The sequence below is a fragment of the Chaetura pelagica genome, unplaced genomic scaffold (assembly GCF_000747805.2).
Source record: "Chaetura pelagica isolate M959 unplaced genomic scaffold, ChaPel_1.0 scaffold69, whole genome shotgun sequence".
Taxonomy (NCBI): Eukaryota; Metazoa; Chordata; class Aves; order Apodiformes; family Apodidae; genus Chaetura; species Chaetura pelagica.
The window spans coordinates 2,444,122-2,464,420 of NW_009970724.1; the positions used below are offsets into that span (position 1 = coordinate 2,444,122).

Below are 20,299 nucleotides of genomic sequence, written 5' to 3' on the forward strand. Positions count from 1 at the left end.
GGAATGAGAAAAATTATGTGTGCCACAAGACTCTGCAGGGACAGGAGAAATAAGAAGAAATCAAAAGGTAACCAAGACCACCAAAAATCTGTTATTCCTCATGCTGGAAGGAATACGCCTTCCAATCTAAGTAACAGAAACAGCTTACCAAAAACTGTAATTCGGGGTCAGGTAGCAGCAGACAAGACAGAAAAGGGAACATCACCATAGTACATTTTAAGGATTTAAAATATAAATTTTTTAAATATTCAATTTTAAATATGAAACTGTGACAAAATGTTAAACTTCTTAGAACCCTTACACAGGATAGAGCTACTGTCAAATTTTAAAACAAGACCAAGTCAGATGCAGAGATTAATTCACTTCTGTGATAAGGACTAAAAAGCTGAGAGATGAAACAGCAGAAAAGCTCTTTTGCCCTTACTAACCTTTCAACAAAAACTCTGTGACAGAGGGAGCTATAACTACTAAGGACTTGACAGACACTAAGACCAGAAATGCTGTTCATTTGTGCTGATATGATGGATACCTCTTTCGTGTAATAACTTGGTGTGTGTACATCACTTTTAAAAAAAAATTTCAACTGAATTCCAGTTTTCCTCCAAATAAAGTCTAGTTTAGTAATGAGGTAAAATAAATAGTTAGCTAGAAAAATAAGAAAGATATTATTCACTGCTTTCTAACACAATAAAAATACCTCTACTAGGAATAAAGGTATAAAATTGCTTGTATGACAGCATAGCCCTCGGGTCAACCACAATAAATACCAAATTCACCATAAGGTTATATTTACTTGACAAATCAGAATGTTTAAATGGTAACTATACAATAAAATGTAACCTTTATTACACAACAATAACAATGTAAAACAAGATGAAAATCGATTACTTCAATCAAGGTTTTCTGCTCACATGCAAAATCACAATTAAAACTGGTGACTTGAATCAATCCACTAGGCAGCAAAGTCATCTTGTGCTCCAGTTAGAGAAGCAAAAACATCAAAGACAGGGAATTAGAGGGAAGACAGCAGAATGGTAGAAGGGTCAAATTTCCAAGGGCAGTTTTGGAGAAAAGAACCCAACTCCAAAAAAGGGAAGTGGAAAAAAAAGATAGAGAAAGTCAGTGAAAACATATTTGCTATTTAAAATATGAACCAAATTGGACCCTTTTTCAAAAGCATTTCTAAAACCTGCTCTTCCCTCTTCTTATTTCTCAGACTTTAGTTCACAGGGAAGTCAAATTACCCCTCAGTACAACTTCACCATTCACCTTCAAAGCATATGTGTGGGAGAGACAGACACTTGGAAAGCCTTCCAATAGCATTTTGGCATTTCACTTTGGAATTTAACTGGCTATAGCAGGCCAAGGAGGTGCCTTATATAAATTTTCACAATGAAAACAGAAAATTGCTGCTAGATCCAACTCTCATCTGTCACCCAATTTGGTACATGCTCCAGTCTCTCCTCTGAAGAAGAATCTCCTATGTGTGTGCCTCCAGCATCAAGTTCAAAGACACCACCTCGTTTGCAGATTGCATTGCTGCAACGGAGGACACATTTTACTCTGAGGCTCTAGACTCTATATTGTAGTGATGCAGAGATATCTGAGTTGCAATGATGATTACTGTGTAATTGAGACCTGCAAAGCATTAGATTGATTACCAAATTTTTATTTTCTGTAATTACCTCAAACCGCTGAGAACTGACTTTCTTCCCCTTCTTCATCCATGTGATACGAGGTTTGGGCTCTCCAGTTGCCTGACACACGAAAGAGGCCACTCCTCCAGAAATCCCAATCTGGTCTTCAGGAGCTTTCATAAACGTTGGCTTGCCTGGAAAAATAACCAAATCACCCCCTTGAGGACACAATATCAGATAAGCAAGGAACGTGTCATGTAAATCTAAATTATAAGATAATTAGTGCTCCTACAACGAATCTAGGTTGAATGGCCTTGGCCACACATTTCAGCGCAGACTGTAACATGACAAGTACAGTTTCTGCTTGAGTACTTTTTTTTTTTCCCTGAAATGAACAAAGTCCATCTGGCTTGTCTGTAAATGAGGGCAATAGAGGGCTCCCCTGGCCCCCTGGGCATTCATTCAGGTATATGACAATTTGGAACAATTTTTATGGTTTATTTTTTTAATAAATGGATTTTTGCAGGTTTATAACATGGTCACAGCACTGGAAATTACAGAACAGCTGACACACCAAACCTACCAAATGTACCATACTTTAACATAAATTTTCCTAGAAGCTGTTAAGACATTCATCAAAATTAACAGATGCAGTTTTAAGTACACAAATAACAACGACTAATTTAATTTTATATTTGAATCAACATAAAAATCTTACAGTCTACAAACATCTGGAAATCTGCACAGACTGACCTGTGCTTGGTAAGAAATTAATCTCTAAAAGTGAAAATCAGCAAAGAAACCAAAGTGACATTCAGGCCTGAAAGACTCAGCAAAAATGAAACAAAAAATAAACAAAAAATGTATCACATAGTATTTTAATAATCAATAAAAGAAGCTTCATGAAAATACAGTTGTGTCTTTTGGATTTATATGACAGAGTTGGATGGATAAAACTGCCTCCAGCATCAAGTTCAAAGACACCACCTCGTTTGCAGATTGCATTGCTGCAACGGAGGACACATTTTACTCTGAGGCTCTAGACTCTATATTGTAGTGATGCAGAGATATCTGAGTTGCAATGATGATTACTGTGTAATTGAGACCTGCAAAGCATTAGATTGATTACCAAATTTTTATTTTCTGTAATTACCTCAAACCGCTGAGAACTGACTTTCTTCCCCTTCTTCATCCATGTGATACGAGGTTTGGGCTCTCCAGTTGCCTGACACACGAAAGAGGCCACTCCTCCAGAAATCCCAATCTGGTCTTCAGGAGCTTTCATAAACGTTGGCTTGCCTGGAAAAATAACCAAATCACCCCCTTGAGGACACAATATCAGATAAGCAAGGAACGTGTCATGTAAATCTAAATTATAAGATAATTAGTGCTCCTACAACGAATCTAGGTTGAATGGCCTTGGCCACACATTTCAGCGCAGACTGTAACATGACAAGTACAGTTTCTGCTTGAGTACTTTTTTTTTTTCCCTGAAATGAACAAAGTCCATCTGGCTTGTCTGTAAATGAGGGCAATAGAGGGCTCCCCTGGCCCCCTGGGCATTCATTCAGGTATATGACAATTTGGAACAATTTTTATGGTTTATTTTTTTAATAAATGGATTTTTGCAGGTTTATAACATGGTCACAGCACTGGAAATTACAGAACAGCTGACACACCAAACCTACCAAATGTACCATACTTTAACATAAATTTTCCTAGAAGCTGTTAAGACATTCATCAAAATTAACAGATGCAGTTTTAAGTACACAAATAACAACGACTAATTTAATTTTATATTTGAATCAACATAAAAATCTTACAGTCTACAAACATCTGGAAATCTGCACAGACTGACCTGTGCTTGGTAAGAAATTAATCTCTAAAAGTGAAAATCAGCAAAGAAACCAAAGTGACATTCAGGCCTGAAAGACTCAGCAAAAATGAAACAAAAAATAAACAAAAAATGTATCACATAGTATTTTAATAATCAATAAAAGAAGCTTCATGAAAATACAGTTGTGTCTTTTGGATTTATATGACAGAGTTGGATGGATAAAACTGGGCATCCTGGGTGAATGTTTAGATTTTTCTTCTGTGCTCATTATACATGAGAATTTTGCAATATGTGATCTGAGAGTCATTTTGAAACTCCTTTGTCCGAGTGAGAAGCGTTTGATGATCTCGTACCCCTATAAAGCAGTAAAACATCTAGCTCGGCAGAGGGAATTAACACAGTCCATCCATGATGTCATTCAGGCCACGTTTCAAATACAATTCTGATCGATCACCTTAAAGATGAACCTAACCTAACCTATAAACAGGGCAGAGAGCTGCTGGGATGTCGAAAGGAGTAAGAGGAAGGAGAAACCTGCTTCACCCCAAGACGTCAAACCAATGTCTGCAGCAGAGCTGGTGGTGGTTCTGCATCTTCGTATTCTGGACACGTCCAGGAGTGTGTCTTTGAGGGAGAGAGGAATTACTTCTGTAAGCCAGGTGGTTTAAACGCTAAGCTTTTGATGAACTGAGGGCTGAATTTCCCCGATCTAGGAGGGATACAGATTCAGTGACCCCAAAATAAGACCACCTTTAAATGCATTTTCCTAATGTGTAAGAGATTAAGAAGATAAGGGTGCAGCTGCAAGTTACAGCTAAGCCTGCCAGGCAACCTGCAGCTTCTGAAGTAAGCAGAGGGCCCCTGGTCCCACTCGCCTTCCCCTCCCTGCCTTCAGGCCACCCACATCCCTACAGGCAGCTCAGGAATCACCAGAGCCTCTATGGGACAGCTTCAGGCCCTCACGTGACAGAAAGTAACCTTTTTTTCTTCTTCTTTTCCAAGCAGGGTAAGGAGCACAGGAGCTCAGGGCAGGATCGGACTGAGCTGGGGATGCACTGGAAGTGGGTGCCTCTCCCCTGGCCCAGTCGCTGCGAGCTGCCCCCGGAAGCTGTCCCCTGAGTGCAGCCTCGCCCCTCAACAGCAACCTAAGACCTCGCTAAAACTGCAGGATTCTTCTTAATCCCAGTATCACCTCCTGGTTTAGCCCATGCTAACTGCTCAACAGGCACAGCAGCTTAACCAAGTGACATACTCCAACTGATCTTCTCGGCAAAGCCCAGAGACCCAGCTCTGCCCTTACTCCAACACCAGGGAGGCTGCTGAGGGCCCAGGAGGCTTCTTGCTTCACACACCACCAGTGTCTGCGTGCAGTGTAGGTGTCACGGTGGTGACGGTGGGGGAGCTGCAGAAGGGTCTCTCTGAGGAAATATGAGGACTGTGGAGACAGCCAGTTCCACAACAGCCCCACAGGAGGGCACAGCCAAGTGCCTCGCGGCAGTGCCTCTGTGCTGGCAGGTTTAAGAAGGTGCAAAATGCCTCACAGAGGTGAGGAGTGAGGTAAAAAGTGTCAGAAACCTCCCTGTGAGCACCGAGGTCAGTGGGGGAGGAGGAACTCGGCACTCCCAGGCAGACTGCCCTGAAGTCCATGGTGGAGGAGGCATTTCCCTGCAGCCAGGTGGGCACCTGGCAACCCACCCAGGTCAACTCGCCACAGCTTCAGAGAGAAGGACAAGGTCAGACCAGTTGGCAAGACATGGAGAAGCAACTACCAACTGAGGACACATTTAGCAGAGAAACACTGCTGGCGTGCCACTCCTGAGGCAGCAGGACAGTGGACTCCTTCAAAACTTGCAACATCAGTGTTGCTCAGTGTGGTTGTGTGCTAGGGAGCCCACCGACCGCCCACAAGGACCACAGGCACCAGAGGCACACCAGTCCCGAACCCAGATGGTCTGGAGGCCTGTCAGCTGAGACACCAAGCTGCAAGCCTGGACCTTTACTACTGCTGCAGCTTGGCTTTATTTCCAAAAGGCTTCTGCAGACAACAGATCCACCACAGTTAACACTGCCCAGGCTGACATAGATATATACATGCCCTGTCCTCAACAGCCTTCTGAAGGAACATCACAGACCTGACTGGAGAAATAGACCCAACACAGGTGTACTGAATTTTGCCATCCCTGGTGAAGGGAGCCCTGAGGAATGTGCAAAGAAAATAGCTCAAAGCCCAGAAAATGCCTTTTATGACATTATGGCTCCTGTCTGCAGTCTTTGGCACATTGTCCTGACATGAACAGCAAGCAATTATTAAGTGTGCTTGCTTAACTGATGCTGATTTCACATATTTACTCATCTATAATCACATCTATTTCTACTTAGTTTATATTTACATATCTCTCTGTTTATTCACCTCTCATCTATCTCAGTGAAATGTTAATTTAGAGTTCAGGTTGCTAGTGATTGCAGTGTGATTGCTTTGCTACGCAGTGTGCTGAGCTGATGTCTTGTATTGCATTTCGTCACTTGATTTGTTCTTTTGATTTTCTGTTATTTACTCTGTGATCTTAGTAAAATAGTGTAAATTTTTCAAATGACAAATACAATGGAAGCCAAAAAACTTTTGTCCTTGAAGAATACACTGCAATTATATTTCTCACTGTACACCTAGTCCCCAGCTTGTACACTGAGGACTTACTTTACTTTTGTACATTAAAAAAAAAAAATCAATACTATTAAAAACCAGAACAAAAGGCAACAGAATGTTCACAGGCTCTATAACCTAAAAAACCTGCTGGCTTGTTCAGCCTGAATTTACATTGTTGTAATGAATCTTTTTCCTCTGCACATTTCATTGAGTAACACTGATTTCTGGAAACCATCTAAATCCACTGAGACTGGTCACAAAAGTATACTTGTATATAAAACAAATTCTCACAAAACGTGGGAGAAGGTATTTCTACAAGGCCATTTTAAACATTTGTATGCCCTGAAGTTTTGAAATGGAAGTAAAGTACTAATTAAGCAAACTTAAAATCCTGAGTTCTGTCCCCAGGACAACAGTCAGGCATGGGCATACATATTTTATATTGATTGGTAACTGTTACAGCAAACTTATCTCAGTGAGAGCTAACAAAAGTGCAACAGATCATCCATGAAAATCTTGGTGTCTGTGGAAAACGCACGTGAAGTGGACAAGACTACATCCACACCTCCCCTCCAAACAACTTCACTGTAACTTTACTGCCTGGTGGAGGCTGTTGTAGGACTTCCAAAGGGCAGCAGTAACAGCCACTAGGGACAGGTATTGGTCAAAGCAGACTTATTTAACCTTTTTTGTGTTTGCATTCTTAGGGTAGCCCTAGAAATACCACTAGGAAAAAAAATAAGGATGCAGTGAAATTATGTAATCAGTAAGTTAGTCCTTCTCTTTTTCCCCTGTTAAATTAAAAACTACCAGAGTCTCCAGAATATTATGCACATGCCAAGCTTGACGTTAACTGTTTGTTGTTCAAACAAACTACAAGTAAACACAAGGAACTCGTCTTTTTCCTGATGACCTAAGGACCAGGGAAAGCTGAAGATTTTTTTTCTGAAAATTTACAGAAGAAAGAAGAGTGATTGGATAGACAAATCTGTGAAATAATCAGCTCAAAAGAAAACCTCCCAAGCAAGTTTTGGGTGACAGCAGGGAGAGGTGCTGGATGGCTGGGTGCCCATCACACCCACTTCCACTTACTCCACCACAGGGTGTAACAACTCCAGACTGGTCTATTTGTCATTTGATAACTCCAAGTCCAAACAACACCAGTCTCTGTCTCCCTGGCTTCTCTTCTCAGTGTCAGATCCCTGGAGCACCTTCAGCCCTTACCCTTTAAACTGATTCTTGATCTTCACTTCATAACCATGTTCCCACTATACCAGGAGTGGAAATCACTGCTATTAACTCCCAAGCTTCAGGCAGCAGAATGGAAAAACTTTCACGTTCTTGGCTGATATTTTCTTTTTGGTCTTTGAGCAAACGCAGATTATTCTATCAAATTTATGGGAACAACACAGTTCTGAGGAGGAAGACTGTGAAAAATAAGAGTACTTTCTTGTAACAGAAAAAACATGCTTCATCTTCTTTGGCTGGGGGCTGAAAAATAACTTGCTCAGACATGCTCTCCATTGAGAAACTTATTAAAAAAAAAAAAAAAGGCATTTCAGAGGAGCAAGACTCTCCTTTCACAGTTGATAGTGTTGAAAAAGTCACTTGCTGAGCAAGTACAGATTCCTGCTAATCCTATAAAGTGAATCACAAGGAGGGCCTCATGGTGTGTAAGAGATGCTAGTGAAGATTTAGGCACACACGAGTTTGCTTCACTATGCAGAAAAACAGCAGCCAACTCACGCAGAGCCCTGGGCTGAGCAGAGCGAATGATGCTTTATAAATAAACGCTCCTGTGAATTACATTTTAAGAGGTCCACAAGGAACATGGGTACAGGAGGCCAGAGAGAGAAGTACAAGCAGACAAGTTACATATGCACTCATCAGTAAGGCTGTTGTGTCCCCTTTCCAGCAAAAACAAATGGGATGGGTTTAGGAGGAGAACCTGTTGCCCTTAAAGGCAGAATCTCAGGTCTACTGGAGAGCCACTGACACAGCCTTCCTGCAGGGCAACCCAGAGTGAGACAGCCAACCAGGAAGATGTGTCTCTCTCACACATTTTTTTATAAATGAAATCACTGTTGTTCTCTGCTATTCTAGACCATTTGCTTGTTGTGAAACAATTGTTTAAAATCAGAAACCATCTCAGCAGCTGTTTTAAACTTTCCCCTGCCAAACATTTGTAGCAGGGTCATAACATTTCAGTTCTCTTTTCATGTTTTCCTTCCTCTACCAGAGGAGTTCAGAGTCACTTCATCACATGTGGTGCTTTTATGCTGTGCAGCTTTCTCATTGAACCCAAAGAACCTTCCTAGAAAGAAAAGTCTCTTTTGCCAGATTTCATTCAAGTCTGAGGCACAAAGGTGTAGCCTCCCTCTAACTTCGAAAGGTGTCTTTTATGTGAACCATGGCCTTTGAGAGGTACCATATCTGCATTACCTGACTTGAATAACAGCCACAGCCTTGAAAAATGATGCTGGGTTACGTGTATTTAGCACAGATCCTTGTATTTTGCTACACAGTAAGTACACACCAAGATGCCTCCTTGTAATTTTTTAAGAGTCAAAAAAATTTCTAGTGGCTGAAACATAATTTATAAGCCAACATAAATATGCTTCATATACCCAAATATCAACTTGCCTTATTTCAATGACACATTGTTAGATGGTTTCTTAAAATAAATGGGAAAAATAAAATTAATTCTGATGCTCTTTCAGTATTTAGCACCCACATCAAATATATCTCATCCAAAAGTTTTAATTCAGAAACTGGCAATCATACTGCTTCTCCTGTTCTTTTGGATGTTATTTTTCCAAAGAATTGCACACAGGTTTGAGAAAAATGAAATATTAAACACATCTGCAATTAAGCACTCACCTGCTGCGAGAGATTTTAAAGAAAAATATCTGTCCTCATGCTAAAAGGGCCCGCTGTTCTAAACAGAACAGAAGGGTAGCCAAAAATAAGACCAGTATTGTAGGAGAGGGGAGCTTGTATTTTTATCTGAAAGCTTTTATGACTTGGGCTAAATTAAGATTGAAAGTAGTCTCCTTTGTGAAGGAAAAAATTGCAGTTGTGATATGAGATGAACTAGATAAGCACATACAATAGGTATACATGGGAAACCTTATTTAGGTGCCTGGGCTAAATTAACTAAAATAAGTTATTGACACAAGCAGGAAAGGAGCATAATGGGAATAGTTCTTGAGCCTGGAAATTTGTGAAAGTCAGGTTTAAATCCCTGCCTTTAACCTTCCCTGTCACATACACCAAGACACAACTGTGCCTCAGCTTCCACTGTAAAACTTGCCTGCTGCTCTCATGTGGCTGCTGTCAGTACAAATATATGAAAAACGATGATGTGGGTCAGTTGTTGTAACACAGGGAAGAAATTAAGAACAACACAAACTTTCTCATGTTCATAACCGACTTTGAAGTGGAAATGAACTGGTCTACAAGACAGAGGTGGTCTATTGTTATATACACTGCAAGGGTATTTCTCCTTCTCTGCTTCCTCTGTGATCCTGGATGATTGATATCTGTACATGGATGGATGCCTGCTGGAGGGTACTCTGTGATTTCTCTCCTAAGCATCTGCTCCAGGGCAGGAGGCAAGCCAGTGGGCTGTCCAGCTATCCTGATGTTTAATAGTCTTATGTTTTCCTTTCAATATACACACCATTGTTCAAACACGGTCCCATTGTGATGATTAGGAATATGGTTTGGTAAAATACAATTTTTCAAATTTGCACTTTTAATTCTTGTAAATTATGTAAGTAGGAAGAGCCTGTTTGAGTCTCGCAATAGCATTTCTTTAGGAACGAAAGAAACCCCAATATAGCATCAGTGTGTCTCGGTGACCACAATGCTAATTTATTTCTTGTTTCCTCCTATTTTGGTTTTATTTCACTAAGACGACAGCACTTCATAGCTGAAACTTTTGTGCTTTATTGCTTTGTGCAAGGTACTTATTGAATAAATGCAAACATATATAGTGGGGTGTTACATGCTGAAACATGTACACTATTCTCTTTTTATCTAGTAAATGGATCATAACCCTTTCTACCATCCATTAAAAAAAACACTTAACTGCATCCCAATCACAGAAAATGGCATTCCAAATTCAACACATCCCTCAGATAGCTCTGAATTACAGGTTACCAAATGTTACCTGCACATCCTCCTCTCTTGCTTTATCTTATTGTTACTAGGTTTTAATGCTTAAGAGATTCTCGACAGCTAGGATAAATGATTTTACTACTTCAATCCAATTTTAGTGGTTGAGTTTTCCAGCTTCAAGTGCAGTTGTCCGTGATAATCAAATCTACAAATATTATCTCAACGCAAGTTGTATTTCTCCTCACCTTACTCTCCTGACTTCCATAAAGTTACTCATAGATACCTTTCAAGTTCATACAAAATAAAATGAAATAAAGTGAAGTATTAATATACAAATCTCTAAGAACTAGATCTTTCAACATGTTCAATGACCTCTGTAACTTTCAGTAGAAAAATTACATTACAAAAATAATAAAAGCATTCATCCAGCCGAGGTTGTGATTTTCCCTATAAAGTAGAAGAAAATACAGTGAACTAAGATGTGACGTATTCACTTCAGCAGCAGAATCCCACTGTGCTTTGTTTATATGTAGGAAGTTTCATTGAGGAGAATGCAAGGCTATATGCTAGGTCAAATGTACAATTTTATTATTATTTTTAATGACTCAAGTTCAGAAGCTCTTATCTTTGACTCCTGCTTCTTCACCCTCTCAGCATATGGTTGCTGCCCACAATCTCTAGAGGCTCTTTCTTCACCACAAGCTCAAAGGCCTGTCCTTTGGACAGGACTGATATGTCTCTGCAGACACACAGGTGGGAATCTTCACACTCAGACTGACACTTTCAAGCCCTCTTTTCCCTTTTGCTAACACAGGATTTTACTAAATCTGATCTAAAACATTAAATAGTCTTCAAGTCAGATTTGAATGTTTTAAAATTTCTTCCTAAAGAAGCATCTTAAAACCTCATGAGTCCTGCGTGCCTCTGGTCAATGTCTGGATGCTTATACATAAACCAGCCCTGCACCAGTAGAAACTGGGCATCCACTGTTAAATGCTGATGTATGGGGAAATCTGCTTATTCCACAGAAATGCAAGTTAAAAGCCGTTAGTTCACTCAAGTGTTAAGGCTACAATTACTGGCTATTAATAAACTACAGCATCAGCCTGTCATCATACTATTGCACCTCAGTAAATTTCTAATTCTGTCTCTTTATGAGTCATGGAAATTGCTGAAACAGTTTTAACACCTGAAATTAACTGACATGATACTGAAACAGAATGTCTCACTCAACCATCACACAAGAATACTCTGCAAGTCACTCAGTGCCACAGAACATTCTGGGTGCCTATTTATTTGCAGTGAGAGTTTTAGCCAAACGACTTAGACCTTAATGCAACAGAGAGGTAGCTCCTCTTCATATCATATCTGCAGGGTGCCTACAGATTTTGTGCACAGGGTGGCAAATTTTCTCTGACATTTTTCAAGGCTGTTCTAATTCCAACGTCTTTCTCAAAGTGCTTGGCTGGCTATCAGTGTGAGCTGCTTTACATCTTAGTAAGAAAATCCCTAACTCTGGCTAATCCATGTTGTGATTGAGCCTTGCCCATAGGTTTTTTTAAAGTTTTTTGCGTATGAGGAATAGAGGTCTGGGGGAAGGAGGGCAATGGAATCAATCTCTCTACTCTGACACCATTCTTAAAAATGTTTCCAAAAAATGAAATAACACAACTAGAGAAAGAAAAATATGCCAAGAAGCTCAAAGTAGACCTGCATATGACTGAAGAATACTGATTAAAAACAAAGCAGAAAAGTAGCCCAGAAAAACATCCTTCTAGAACCAGAGGTCGTCTTCATTTCCCCTCCTCTGCTTTTACGCATCCCTAGAGCACCTGCAGCCTGTGTGTGCAATTTGCCACATATCTTGGGGAAAAGCCAGACTGCTTTATATGGCTTTAGCTTTTGTTTCTAACTCCCCAGCATTTGTACTAAGTATTGTGCAGAGCAGAAGAACAAGGGAGAAAGGAGAAGCACTGCTCTAACTGCAGACCTTCCAGCAGACTCACAGAATTATTTTCTGCTTTGCTTTAATTTAAAATTGCAACTTAAAGTCAAATTTCCACCTGGCAATAGCTTAAAGGCTCTTCCAATTAACTTGGTAATATACACTTTCTGAGTTAATAAATTTTTCAGCCTATGTGTTTAATGCAATTAAACATTTGGGCTTTTGGTCTTGGACCTTATTTAGCTCGAGAAAAGATTGCAGGGAGACTGCCTCCAATTATCACCATTTACACAACATTCACTTAAGAGCTTTCAAATGCATACAGATAGAACATTCATTTCATCTTGCATACAATTCAGTACCTAAATTCAGGCTTCCTCTCTCTTGCACAGAATGTTTACAATGGACAAGAGAATAAAACTGGCAGTTACCAGGCTCTGAAATCAGCCATCACCACGCCACCCAAGGCAGTACCTAACAGCTGTGCCTGCTCCTAAGAACTTATTCTTCCTTCCAAATCTGCATTTTCCTTCTTGCAAATTTCTTCAAAACTTCAAAGCTAATAAAGTGCATTGCATAGTGTAAAGAATCTGTAAGATCTGCAGAACCAGGAAACAAAGAAAGAACTGAAACCTTGTGCTTGAAAAAACATGAAAATTAATTTTGCCAGCATGCCTACCACATTAAACACCATACTCTTTTACACAAAAGGATTAAAATGTTTTAATCCTTCTTGGCAAGCAGCTAGTTCTTGATTCAGCAGTTCAAAAGGCTTTGCCAAGCTCAGTTTTTTCCTCTGCTTTTAAGAATTAGAAGTGAGTGTAAACCTTATTTTGTAAACAGAGCATAGTACAATGATTTTAACAGAGCTGAGAGCCAGAGTATGTAACCTCTTCTGAATATCCATTACTAAGGCAAAGACATCCTGGGCCCTCAGGAAGGCCCTTCCCAAGGGACCTGCATTTCATTTTAATGCCAATGTACATTGTTCTATCCTCCTCCTAGTAATGAACAAAATTTCTGCCTCATCTACCTGGTGAGGAGGAAAACTTTCCATTTAATGATAAAGAGTGGACTCTGGCTTTTCTATTACACCATCAATTTTTTTCCCCCATTTGTATAAACTGTTTTATCATTCAGCATCTGTAGTACAGTCTGCAGAACACCAAGAAATGTAATTTCCACATTTAAATGTTTACCAGAGTGTAAAAAATTTCAGCAGGTAGCTAGGCACTTGAGCAAAGTACTGTCAAGTGTTTAAAAAGAAAAAAAAGTTACTCAATTTTGCTCAGTCTTACTTGAAACACCCCCAAGAAAAGCTCCCTCCAAGTCAGACTGTTTGAGAAGCCAGAATGGAGAGGCTCAACACTTTTGGGAGACACTGGGCAGCATTTCTTCCTTGTAATGACATTTTAGCCATGGCTAAATGAAACACAGAGCCAAGCACAGCTCAAAAGCCATCTGAGCAGAGTTTTGATGCCAAGGCTATCACCTCTGCCCGCAGTAGGACTGTGCTGGCAGGAGGCTGCTGAGCAATTCTGATCTTCCACAGCAGAAAGACAAGAAGGAAAAGGGAGACCTGAGGCCACACTGCACAGCCCCCAGCTGAACACTGACCTTGAAACAATTGGTGGTGGAGCCAGGGAAGCTCTGAGAGCTGCTGTCTCCTACCCATGAACAGCCCTCAAGTATTCCTAGAATGGCTCTGTATGTATGTGGAAAACTCCATTCAACATGAATATTGGGTGTCCAAAGCCCACAGTAAAAAGAATGAGTGACATATGCCAGAGGTTTGCAGTTTTAAAGTCACTGCAATCCAGCCAATCTCCGTGCAGAAAAGAGGGAACTTCATCTCACGAGGTGCCCAGTTCCTCCTCTACCCAGGGCTTTCTGGTTCAGCAAGGGCTGACTTTTAAAAAGCTATCAAAAATTAATCACCTTCATGGTTGCTGCCTTCTTGATTTAATTTTTCTAGCATCCATTCCTTGCTGTGTTATGAATTTCACAGATAAAACTAAAAGCTCTTTTCACTTTATTAACTTTCCTCTAGATAGATGATCAAGTCAACCTCTGACTGTGTCCAAACTAACCTGCTTAAATCTCCAGCCACCAGGCATGGTTCCAAATTTGATTTTTTGTGGCCTTCTCCCTGCAGCAACTTGATTTCACTTGATTATGCCCCAAGGTGTAAAAAAAATTTAAAAATGTAAAAATGCAGAAAGCTGCGGTCCAGGTGGAGAAGTTACTGTTTGCCACACTGAAAAGCTGCTGTGGCCACCAGGTCTATCCTGAAGCCAAGAACACTGGGACTATGATGTGGTGAATTTGAATTCCCAGAGCTAGCCTGGGACTTGTGTCCACGTTGAAGCATGCAGGAAGGGGGGAAGGCTGTGCACAGGTCCTGCAGGAGCAAGGAGCCACCCCCGCAGGCACCGTGTGGACAGGGAGCGCTGGGAAACTCTGCACCGTGGTGACTCCATGGGCTGCACAGCAGTCTGCAGCTCCCAGGCACTGAATCTATCTTAATGAGGTATTTCTTCTGTGTCATGAATTATCTCTTTCTTTAGCACCTCTGACGATATCTGTTTCTCTGGGAAAAGGGAAAACCAGTTAATGTCACCACTGCAGTAGGTATCTTGGCAAGGCAGCACACATATTCCACCAAGCAGTAGTATCTGAGACAGTATATTTTATCCTCACAAAGCCAGAAAACACTGCCTGCTACCCAGAAACAAATTGCCCCAGTTAAAAGCCCTAAAAGCATAGTCCACACTGGTTTAGAAGGACATGCTCCTTGCTTAGCATGGAGCTCTGCTGCAGGTCAGGGACCTTGCTGTGCCATCAACTTCTGCAATACCTGCCAAGACATGAGTAGACCAAAAAATGACAAAAAGTGGTGGTGGAGAGTTACAGCACATGACCAAAACCCAAGAAACAGGCATCCCTGACACAGGTCTTCAGGCTGGGTACACTTCAGCAGCTGCCTTCCCTGTGAAGACCTTACTGCTCAGATCACACTCAAGAGTCATGAGCGATATGGGCTGGCACAGTGCCCCAAGAGTAACATTTACCAAGATGGATTAAGCAGGAGCTCTGTATAAATACTGCGAATGTCTGAACCATGAAAAGCATCCAGTAGCTCCTGTAACTTTTCTTTGTGTATTCTCCCATTCATCTTAACTCAAATATGTTCTTTATATTTTAGACATGACCAAGATGCAAGCAGTTCTGGATCGTTCTTCAACTCCGACCTCCAGCACCTTATTCTACAATCTCATCACGTTAACAAGTCCTAATTTCATGCAAGATTCACACAATTGCGGAGGGTAGCAAGGAATGCTGCGAGGCTGATACTGTTGACTCTTCACCATATATGCACCAGGGATAAGCCCATCAGGGGGAAAACCCAGAACTGGCAATACTAGCCCTCAACACTGACTTTTGCAGCCTGGAAAGATGTTTATCCCCAAATCTGAGACTCACAGATACATGAAAGGCTGCCAGTGTCAGGAGAAAGCAGTAAGCAAGTATGCTGCTTACAGAGATTTGTCATGTTTAGTGTTTGCCTGCATCACTTTCTTTAATTCTCACTGCTAGACAAAACTATAACATGCTACAAGCTTAAGGGACATGCACCATGCACACAGATGTCAAACCTGCTAGGTACAGCTTGCTTTTAAGCTCTTTGTGGAGACTACACAGCATGTATTTAGAATGGAAAACAGATTTGCCTTTTAGAGTGCTATATCTAAGTCTCCCTCACCCAACCCTGTTCTGTTTATGGTGTCCCAAGGTTCTTGGATCCACACAATTTGCTGAACTAAAATCCATGCCAGCAAAGAGGATGACAAGCTAGCACAGCGCAAGCTAACTCCATTCAACGTTATTCAACAGCTTTATATACTTTATATGCTTGAGAAAGAAGGCACTGTTTGCTCCCTCCTCAAGGATCTGACATCCCAGTATACTTCATGAAGGACACACACCTGGGAGAAATCCAATCTGTATAGGAATTTGAAGCTTGAAAGAATGGCAGCCTTCCTCACCTACTGCAAGTCAGCGTATCAGTAAATCATAGCATGGCTTAGAAAGAACAAGGAAGACGGGAGAAAAGAACCTCTCTAATTATGCCGCAAGTGCATTTTATTTGTTGCTCAGCTCTGCTAACAGTGAGGATAGCATACCTGGATATAGGCAAATGGACCTTGCTTAAGCATTAACCACGCAGGAATAATTCTCTGCCTAACACCAATCTTTAATTTTCATGTTATATTTAAAAGACACTCAAGGTAGGTGAGTGCCAACTCTGCTTTTGTTCTCCAAGAATAAATGCTTATCAAAGGGGCATTCCCCATTTTCTAGTTGGAGTAAGTTACACCAACAGGGTATCAAATGAGTTGCTGCCTGTCACCACTGCCAAAGAGGAATTTGAAATAGCAACACTAAGCAGCAGCAACTGAGTACTGGAGCTTGACAGAGCAAGCTAAACATGGGACAACCAAAAACTCCAGGCACAGAGGGCTGGAAGAGGCTCTCTACCATGAACCATCCTAACATAGGTTTGAGTTTCAGCCACACTTCTCTTACTGGGAAACTATTCCAAACTGATAATCATGGAAACATCAACTGGAAAACAGATGGTGGTTTTTAACGTTATTTGTTGTCAATTATACCCACTTGTTTGTATGCTCACATTATCCTTTAGCTGAAAAGGCTTCGATTCCATCTCTGTTCCTTTTCTCTCTTGCCCCCAGTATATACCTTAAATCACTTTTACCCTCTTCTTAATAGCAGTAAAATGTTTTGTCTTATATATCTCCTGTGACACTTCAAAGACTAAAGATCTCCTCTTACAAGAAAGAAAGAAAAAAAAAGATACTGCATGTTGACTCTTACAAGGCTTCTTTGAATTCTGCTTCTATTCTCCACACTACTTAGTCCAATTATCAACACAATCTTATTGAAAAGCAAGAAAAAGGATGCAATTTGGTTCAGGCATCCTGAGATATAATTAATCATCTTATCATCACCTTTTCTTCCCATCCCCCACCCCTTTAAAAAGAAACAAGTTAAGCGGATGAATATAGCTTTTGTTAATTCTTCTCTAAAACTGTTCAATCTTAATTTAATTTGCATGATCACATCTGTGATGTGCCCATGACATAGCATTTCCAAGTTTCAAACAACTTGCCATTCTGCTGATGAGGTGGAGAACCAATTTTTTAACAAGGCTGCCTGGAAACCTCGACTTGCATTTTCATATGCAAGAGCATGTACAGGTTCATGGTTTAACCACGGTTATGGACAGAAAGAAAAGGCACATTTATTGTGCAGATTAGGAACTTTTTGTATGTAGAGTCATACAAAACATGCAATTCAGCTGTTGTTATAATAGAGCTTCAGATAATTAAAAGTGAGATGAAGGTAGAAAAGCAGGAGATGAACTAAACTGGGAGAACAAGCCCACTAGCACAAAGGCAGCTGTCCACATTCTCAGTGCTTTGACTGTAAAAACAAATCACCCAACAGCACTAGTCATAATCTCAGATGCACATTTCCTTCAGCCAAGTGTTTTCCCACTATTACTGGTGATAAAGCTGGCATATGAATTAAAGGTTTGAGAAAGGATGATGACAGTACGGAAATTAATCACACACTAATTTAAAACTCCCAACTGTCTCGGCATTGTGAAGCCATCATGCTGCCACATCCTGGAGAGGAGTGACACATGGGTCCACCACAACCAGGAAATACAGCCTCGTATTCCAGGTGACTGCATCTTACAAGTTATTAAGTGTTTTCATTGAGTTGCATCAAATCACATTTCAGAGTCCAGTGTTTAAAATTCCAAGTATTAGAAAGTCCCATTCAAAGTATTATAAATTCAGAAGTGGCACCTGCAGCAGACAGGGATTTATCTTTCAGACTGCTGCGATTGTTAGTAATATTACCAGCCACTTTCATTTTGCTAATTTGTTGCTTCACCTATGAATAACTGAACTTCATGAAATAAATCACACAGAACAGTATTAGTGTTGTTCTTACTGTATTAACAGGTATCCACGTATGTAATTCATCCACTGTGGCTTCTGAGTGCTGCACATAATGCCATTAGGCACTGATGGGCTGGCGTGCAACCAAGCACACACTTTATGGACTCTCTTCTGGCTGGCAGTGCAGGGTTAGGAAAGCCAGCGTGGAAGGACAGCAGTTCTCTGACACTGACCTAGAAACTCCAGAGAAACTCCAAATATACCTTTTTAATTCTTATCTCTTTCTTGGATGTGGGGATTTGGGGGGTCTTTTTTTCTTTCGTGGAATAATGATTCTTCAACAGATCAGTCAGAATACTGATGGCTAAAATTAAAACAGCTTAAATTGAATGCAGGACTCTGTCACAAGTTGTCAAATATGCTACAGAAAGGGAGGACAAAGAACTTCATTGGTGCTTCACTGCTGTCCAATTGTGAGTCTGCAGTTGCATGGGAGAGAGAATTTAGTCGACAGGCAGGATTAAGGAAAAATGTATATTCTTTTAGACCCCTTCTCTTTTCCAATTCTTTGCTCATCATTTTATGGAGGAAACAAGCCTCAGCTGCTTGGGATATCTGCTCTAATTGCATTTTCAGAATTCTTAAGTTTCTTTAAAATCCAGGTTTGTTGCCATTTTGGCATGACTTTAAAAGACTGTATCTAAAATACTCAGAAGCACTGTGAACTCCCTTTAAAATTTTTTTTTTACATTTAGAAGTCCATTCCATTTTTAAGAGAAACATGCAGAACAGTGCATTAGGAGTTTTAAAGGGCTATTATCTGCAGAAGATGTAGAAAAACAGTAATAGTGTCACTCACTTCCTATAACTTGCTTTTGGTATCGTTCTCTTAACTTTCAATATAAAATCAGAGAAGATTATATTATTAACTTCTTAGCCAGTATAGTCTAAATAAATACTTGCAGTTTGATTTTCAAATTCTTTAACTTTAGGGATTTAAGAGGAGACAAGTGTTTTTATTTCTATGGCCTTTCATTAATTATAGTGACAAAGCCAGGAACTGCTCTCTAAAAGGGCAAGATATCCAGTGCTTCAAAGGCAGTTCAGATCTTCCCACCCAGCACCAAGCATCCAGACCATGCTCTGCTTGTCAAATGTGACACATTGAACCCCGATTTCCAGTGCTACAGGACAGGCCAAAATACAGAGCAAATACTGCAGCAGGTTTGACTGTATCTCCTTCAACCTGAACAAGTGACAGCTTGCTAAAATATTCTTGTCCTAGTTACTAGAGGAAAGATTTTTACTATGTCTGCTGACTAGTACACCTGCAAAGGATGAAATAAAGGTAAAGTCACAAGGAAAAAGAAAACCATAATCTTCAATTGTTTATGGAAAAGATCCAATTGAATCATAAAAGCATAGTTGGGAAGGAACATCAGAAGGTCTCCAGTCCAGCCTCCTGCTTGAAGTAGGACCATCACCAACACCAGAATATCGATTGAGTGGTGCTGTTTTCTAGCTGAGCCTTGAAGCAGAAGCTCCAAGAATGGAGAATCAACCACTCACTGCTCCACCATCTAAGCAGAGAAGCTGTTCCTGACACCATCAGACCATCTATTTCAATTATTAATAGTGAACTTCAACACAGTTTCCTTTATCGCTGTATCTCATCCCTGCTAAACTTCTTTATCTATTATGACAGCTATTGAGCAACTGGATGACTAAAGATGGCAAATACTCTGACTGTATGCATTCATCGGAGCCCGTGTTTAAATAAACAAACCCACTGTTTTCAAACACAGCTAATCACCACATCAATAGGCTTATTAATGGGATTCCAGGACATGGCTGAATGCATGTTGCAGCAGCAGGGACTGGCTTCAACAAACACAGAGCTCCATTCCAACCGTATGTCTCAAAGATAAAAGAAAAATTGGAGTGCAATCAAATGCAGTAGATTAAATAACAAAAGACATTAAAACAAATGGATGCTGAATTTGTTTCATTGTATACATTCTGTGCATATACACACACACTGCCACAGTTTTGTGCATGTCAAGAACTTAAGAATCATAAAATAATTCTAGGTTGGAAGAGACTTTTGGAGGTCACTCTTTC

At 40.4% G+C, this 20,299-nt stretch overlaps 1 protein-coding gene across 1 annotated transcript in view; it reads right to left on the minus strand.

Moving 5' to 3' along the window:
• PTPRF (protein tyrosine phosphatase, receptor type, F) overlaps positions 1-20,299 on the minus strand; it is a 257,488-nt gene that overhangs the window by 201,872 nt on the left and 35,317 nt on the right. Inside the window, exon 2 of the mRNA XM_010006576.1 lies at positions 2,791-2,936. Within this exon, the coding sequence (XP_010004878.1) occupies positions 2,791-2,936 (146 nt within the window). The remainder of the gene's footprint in view (positions 1-2,790; positions 2,937-20,299) is intronic.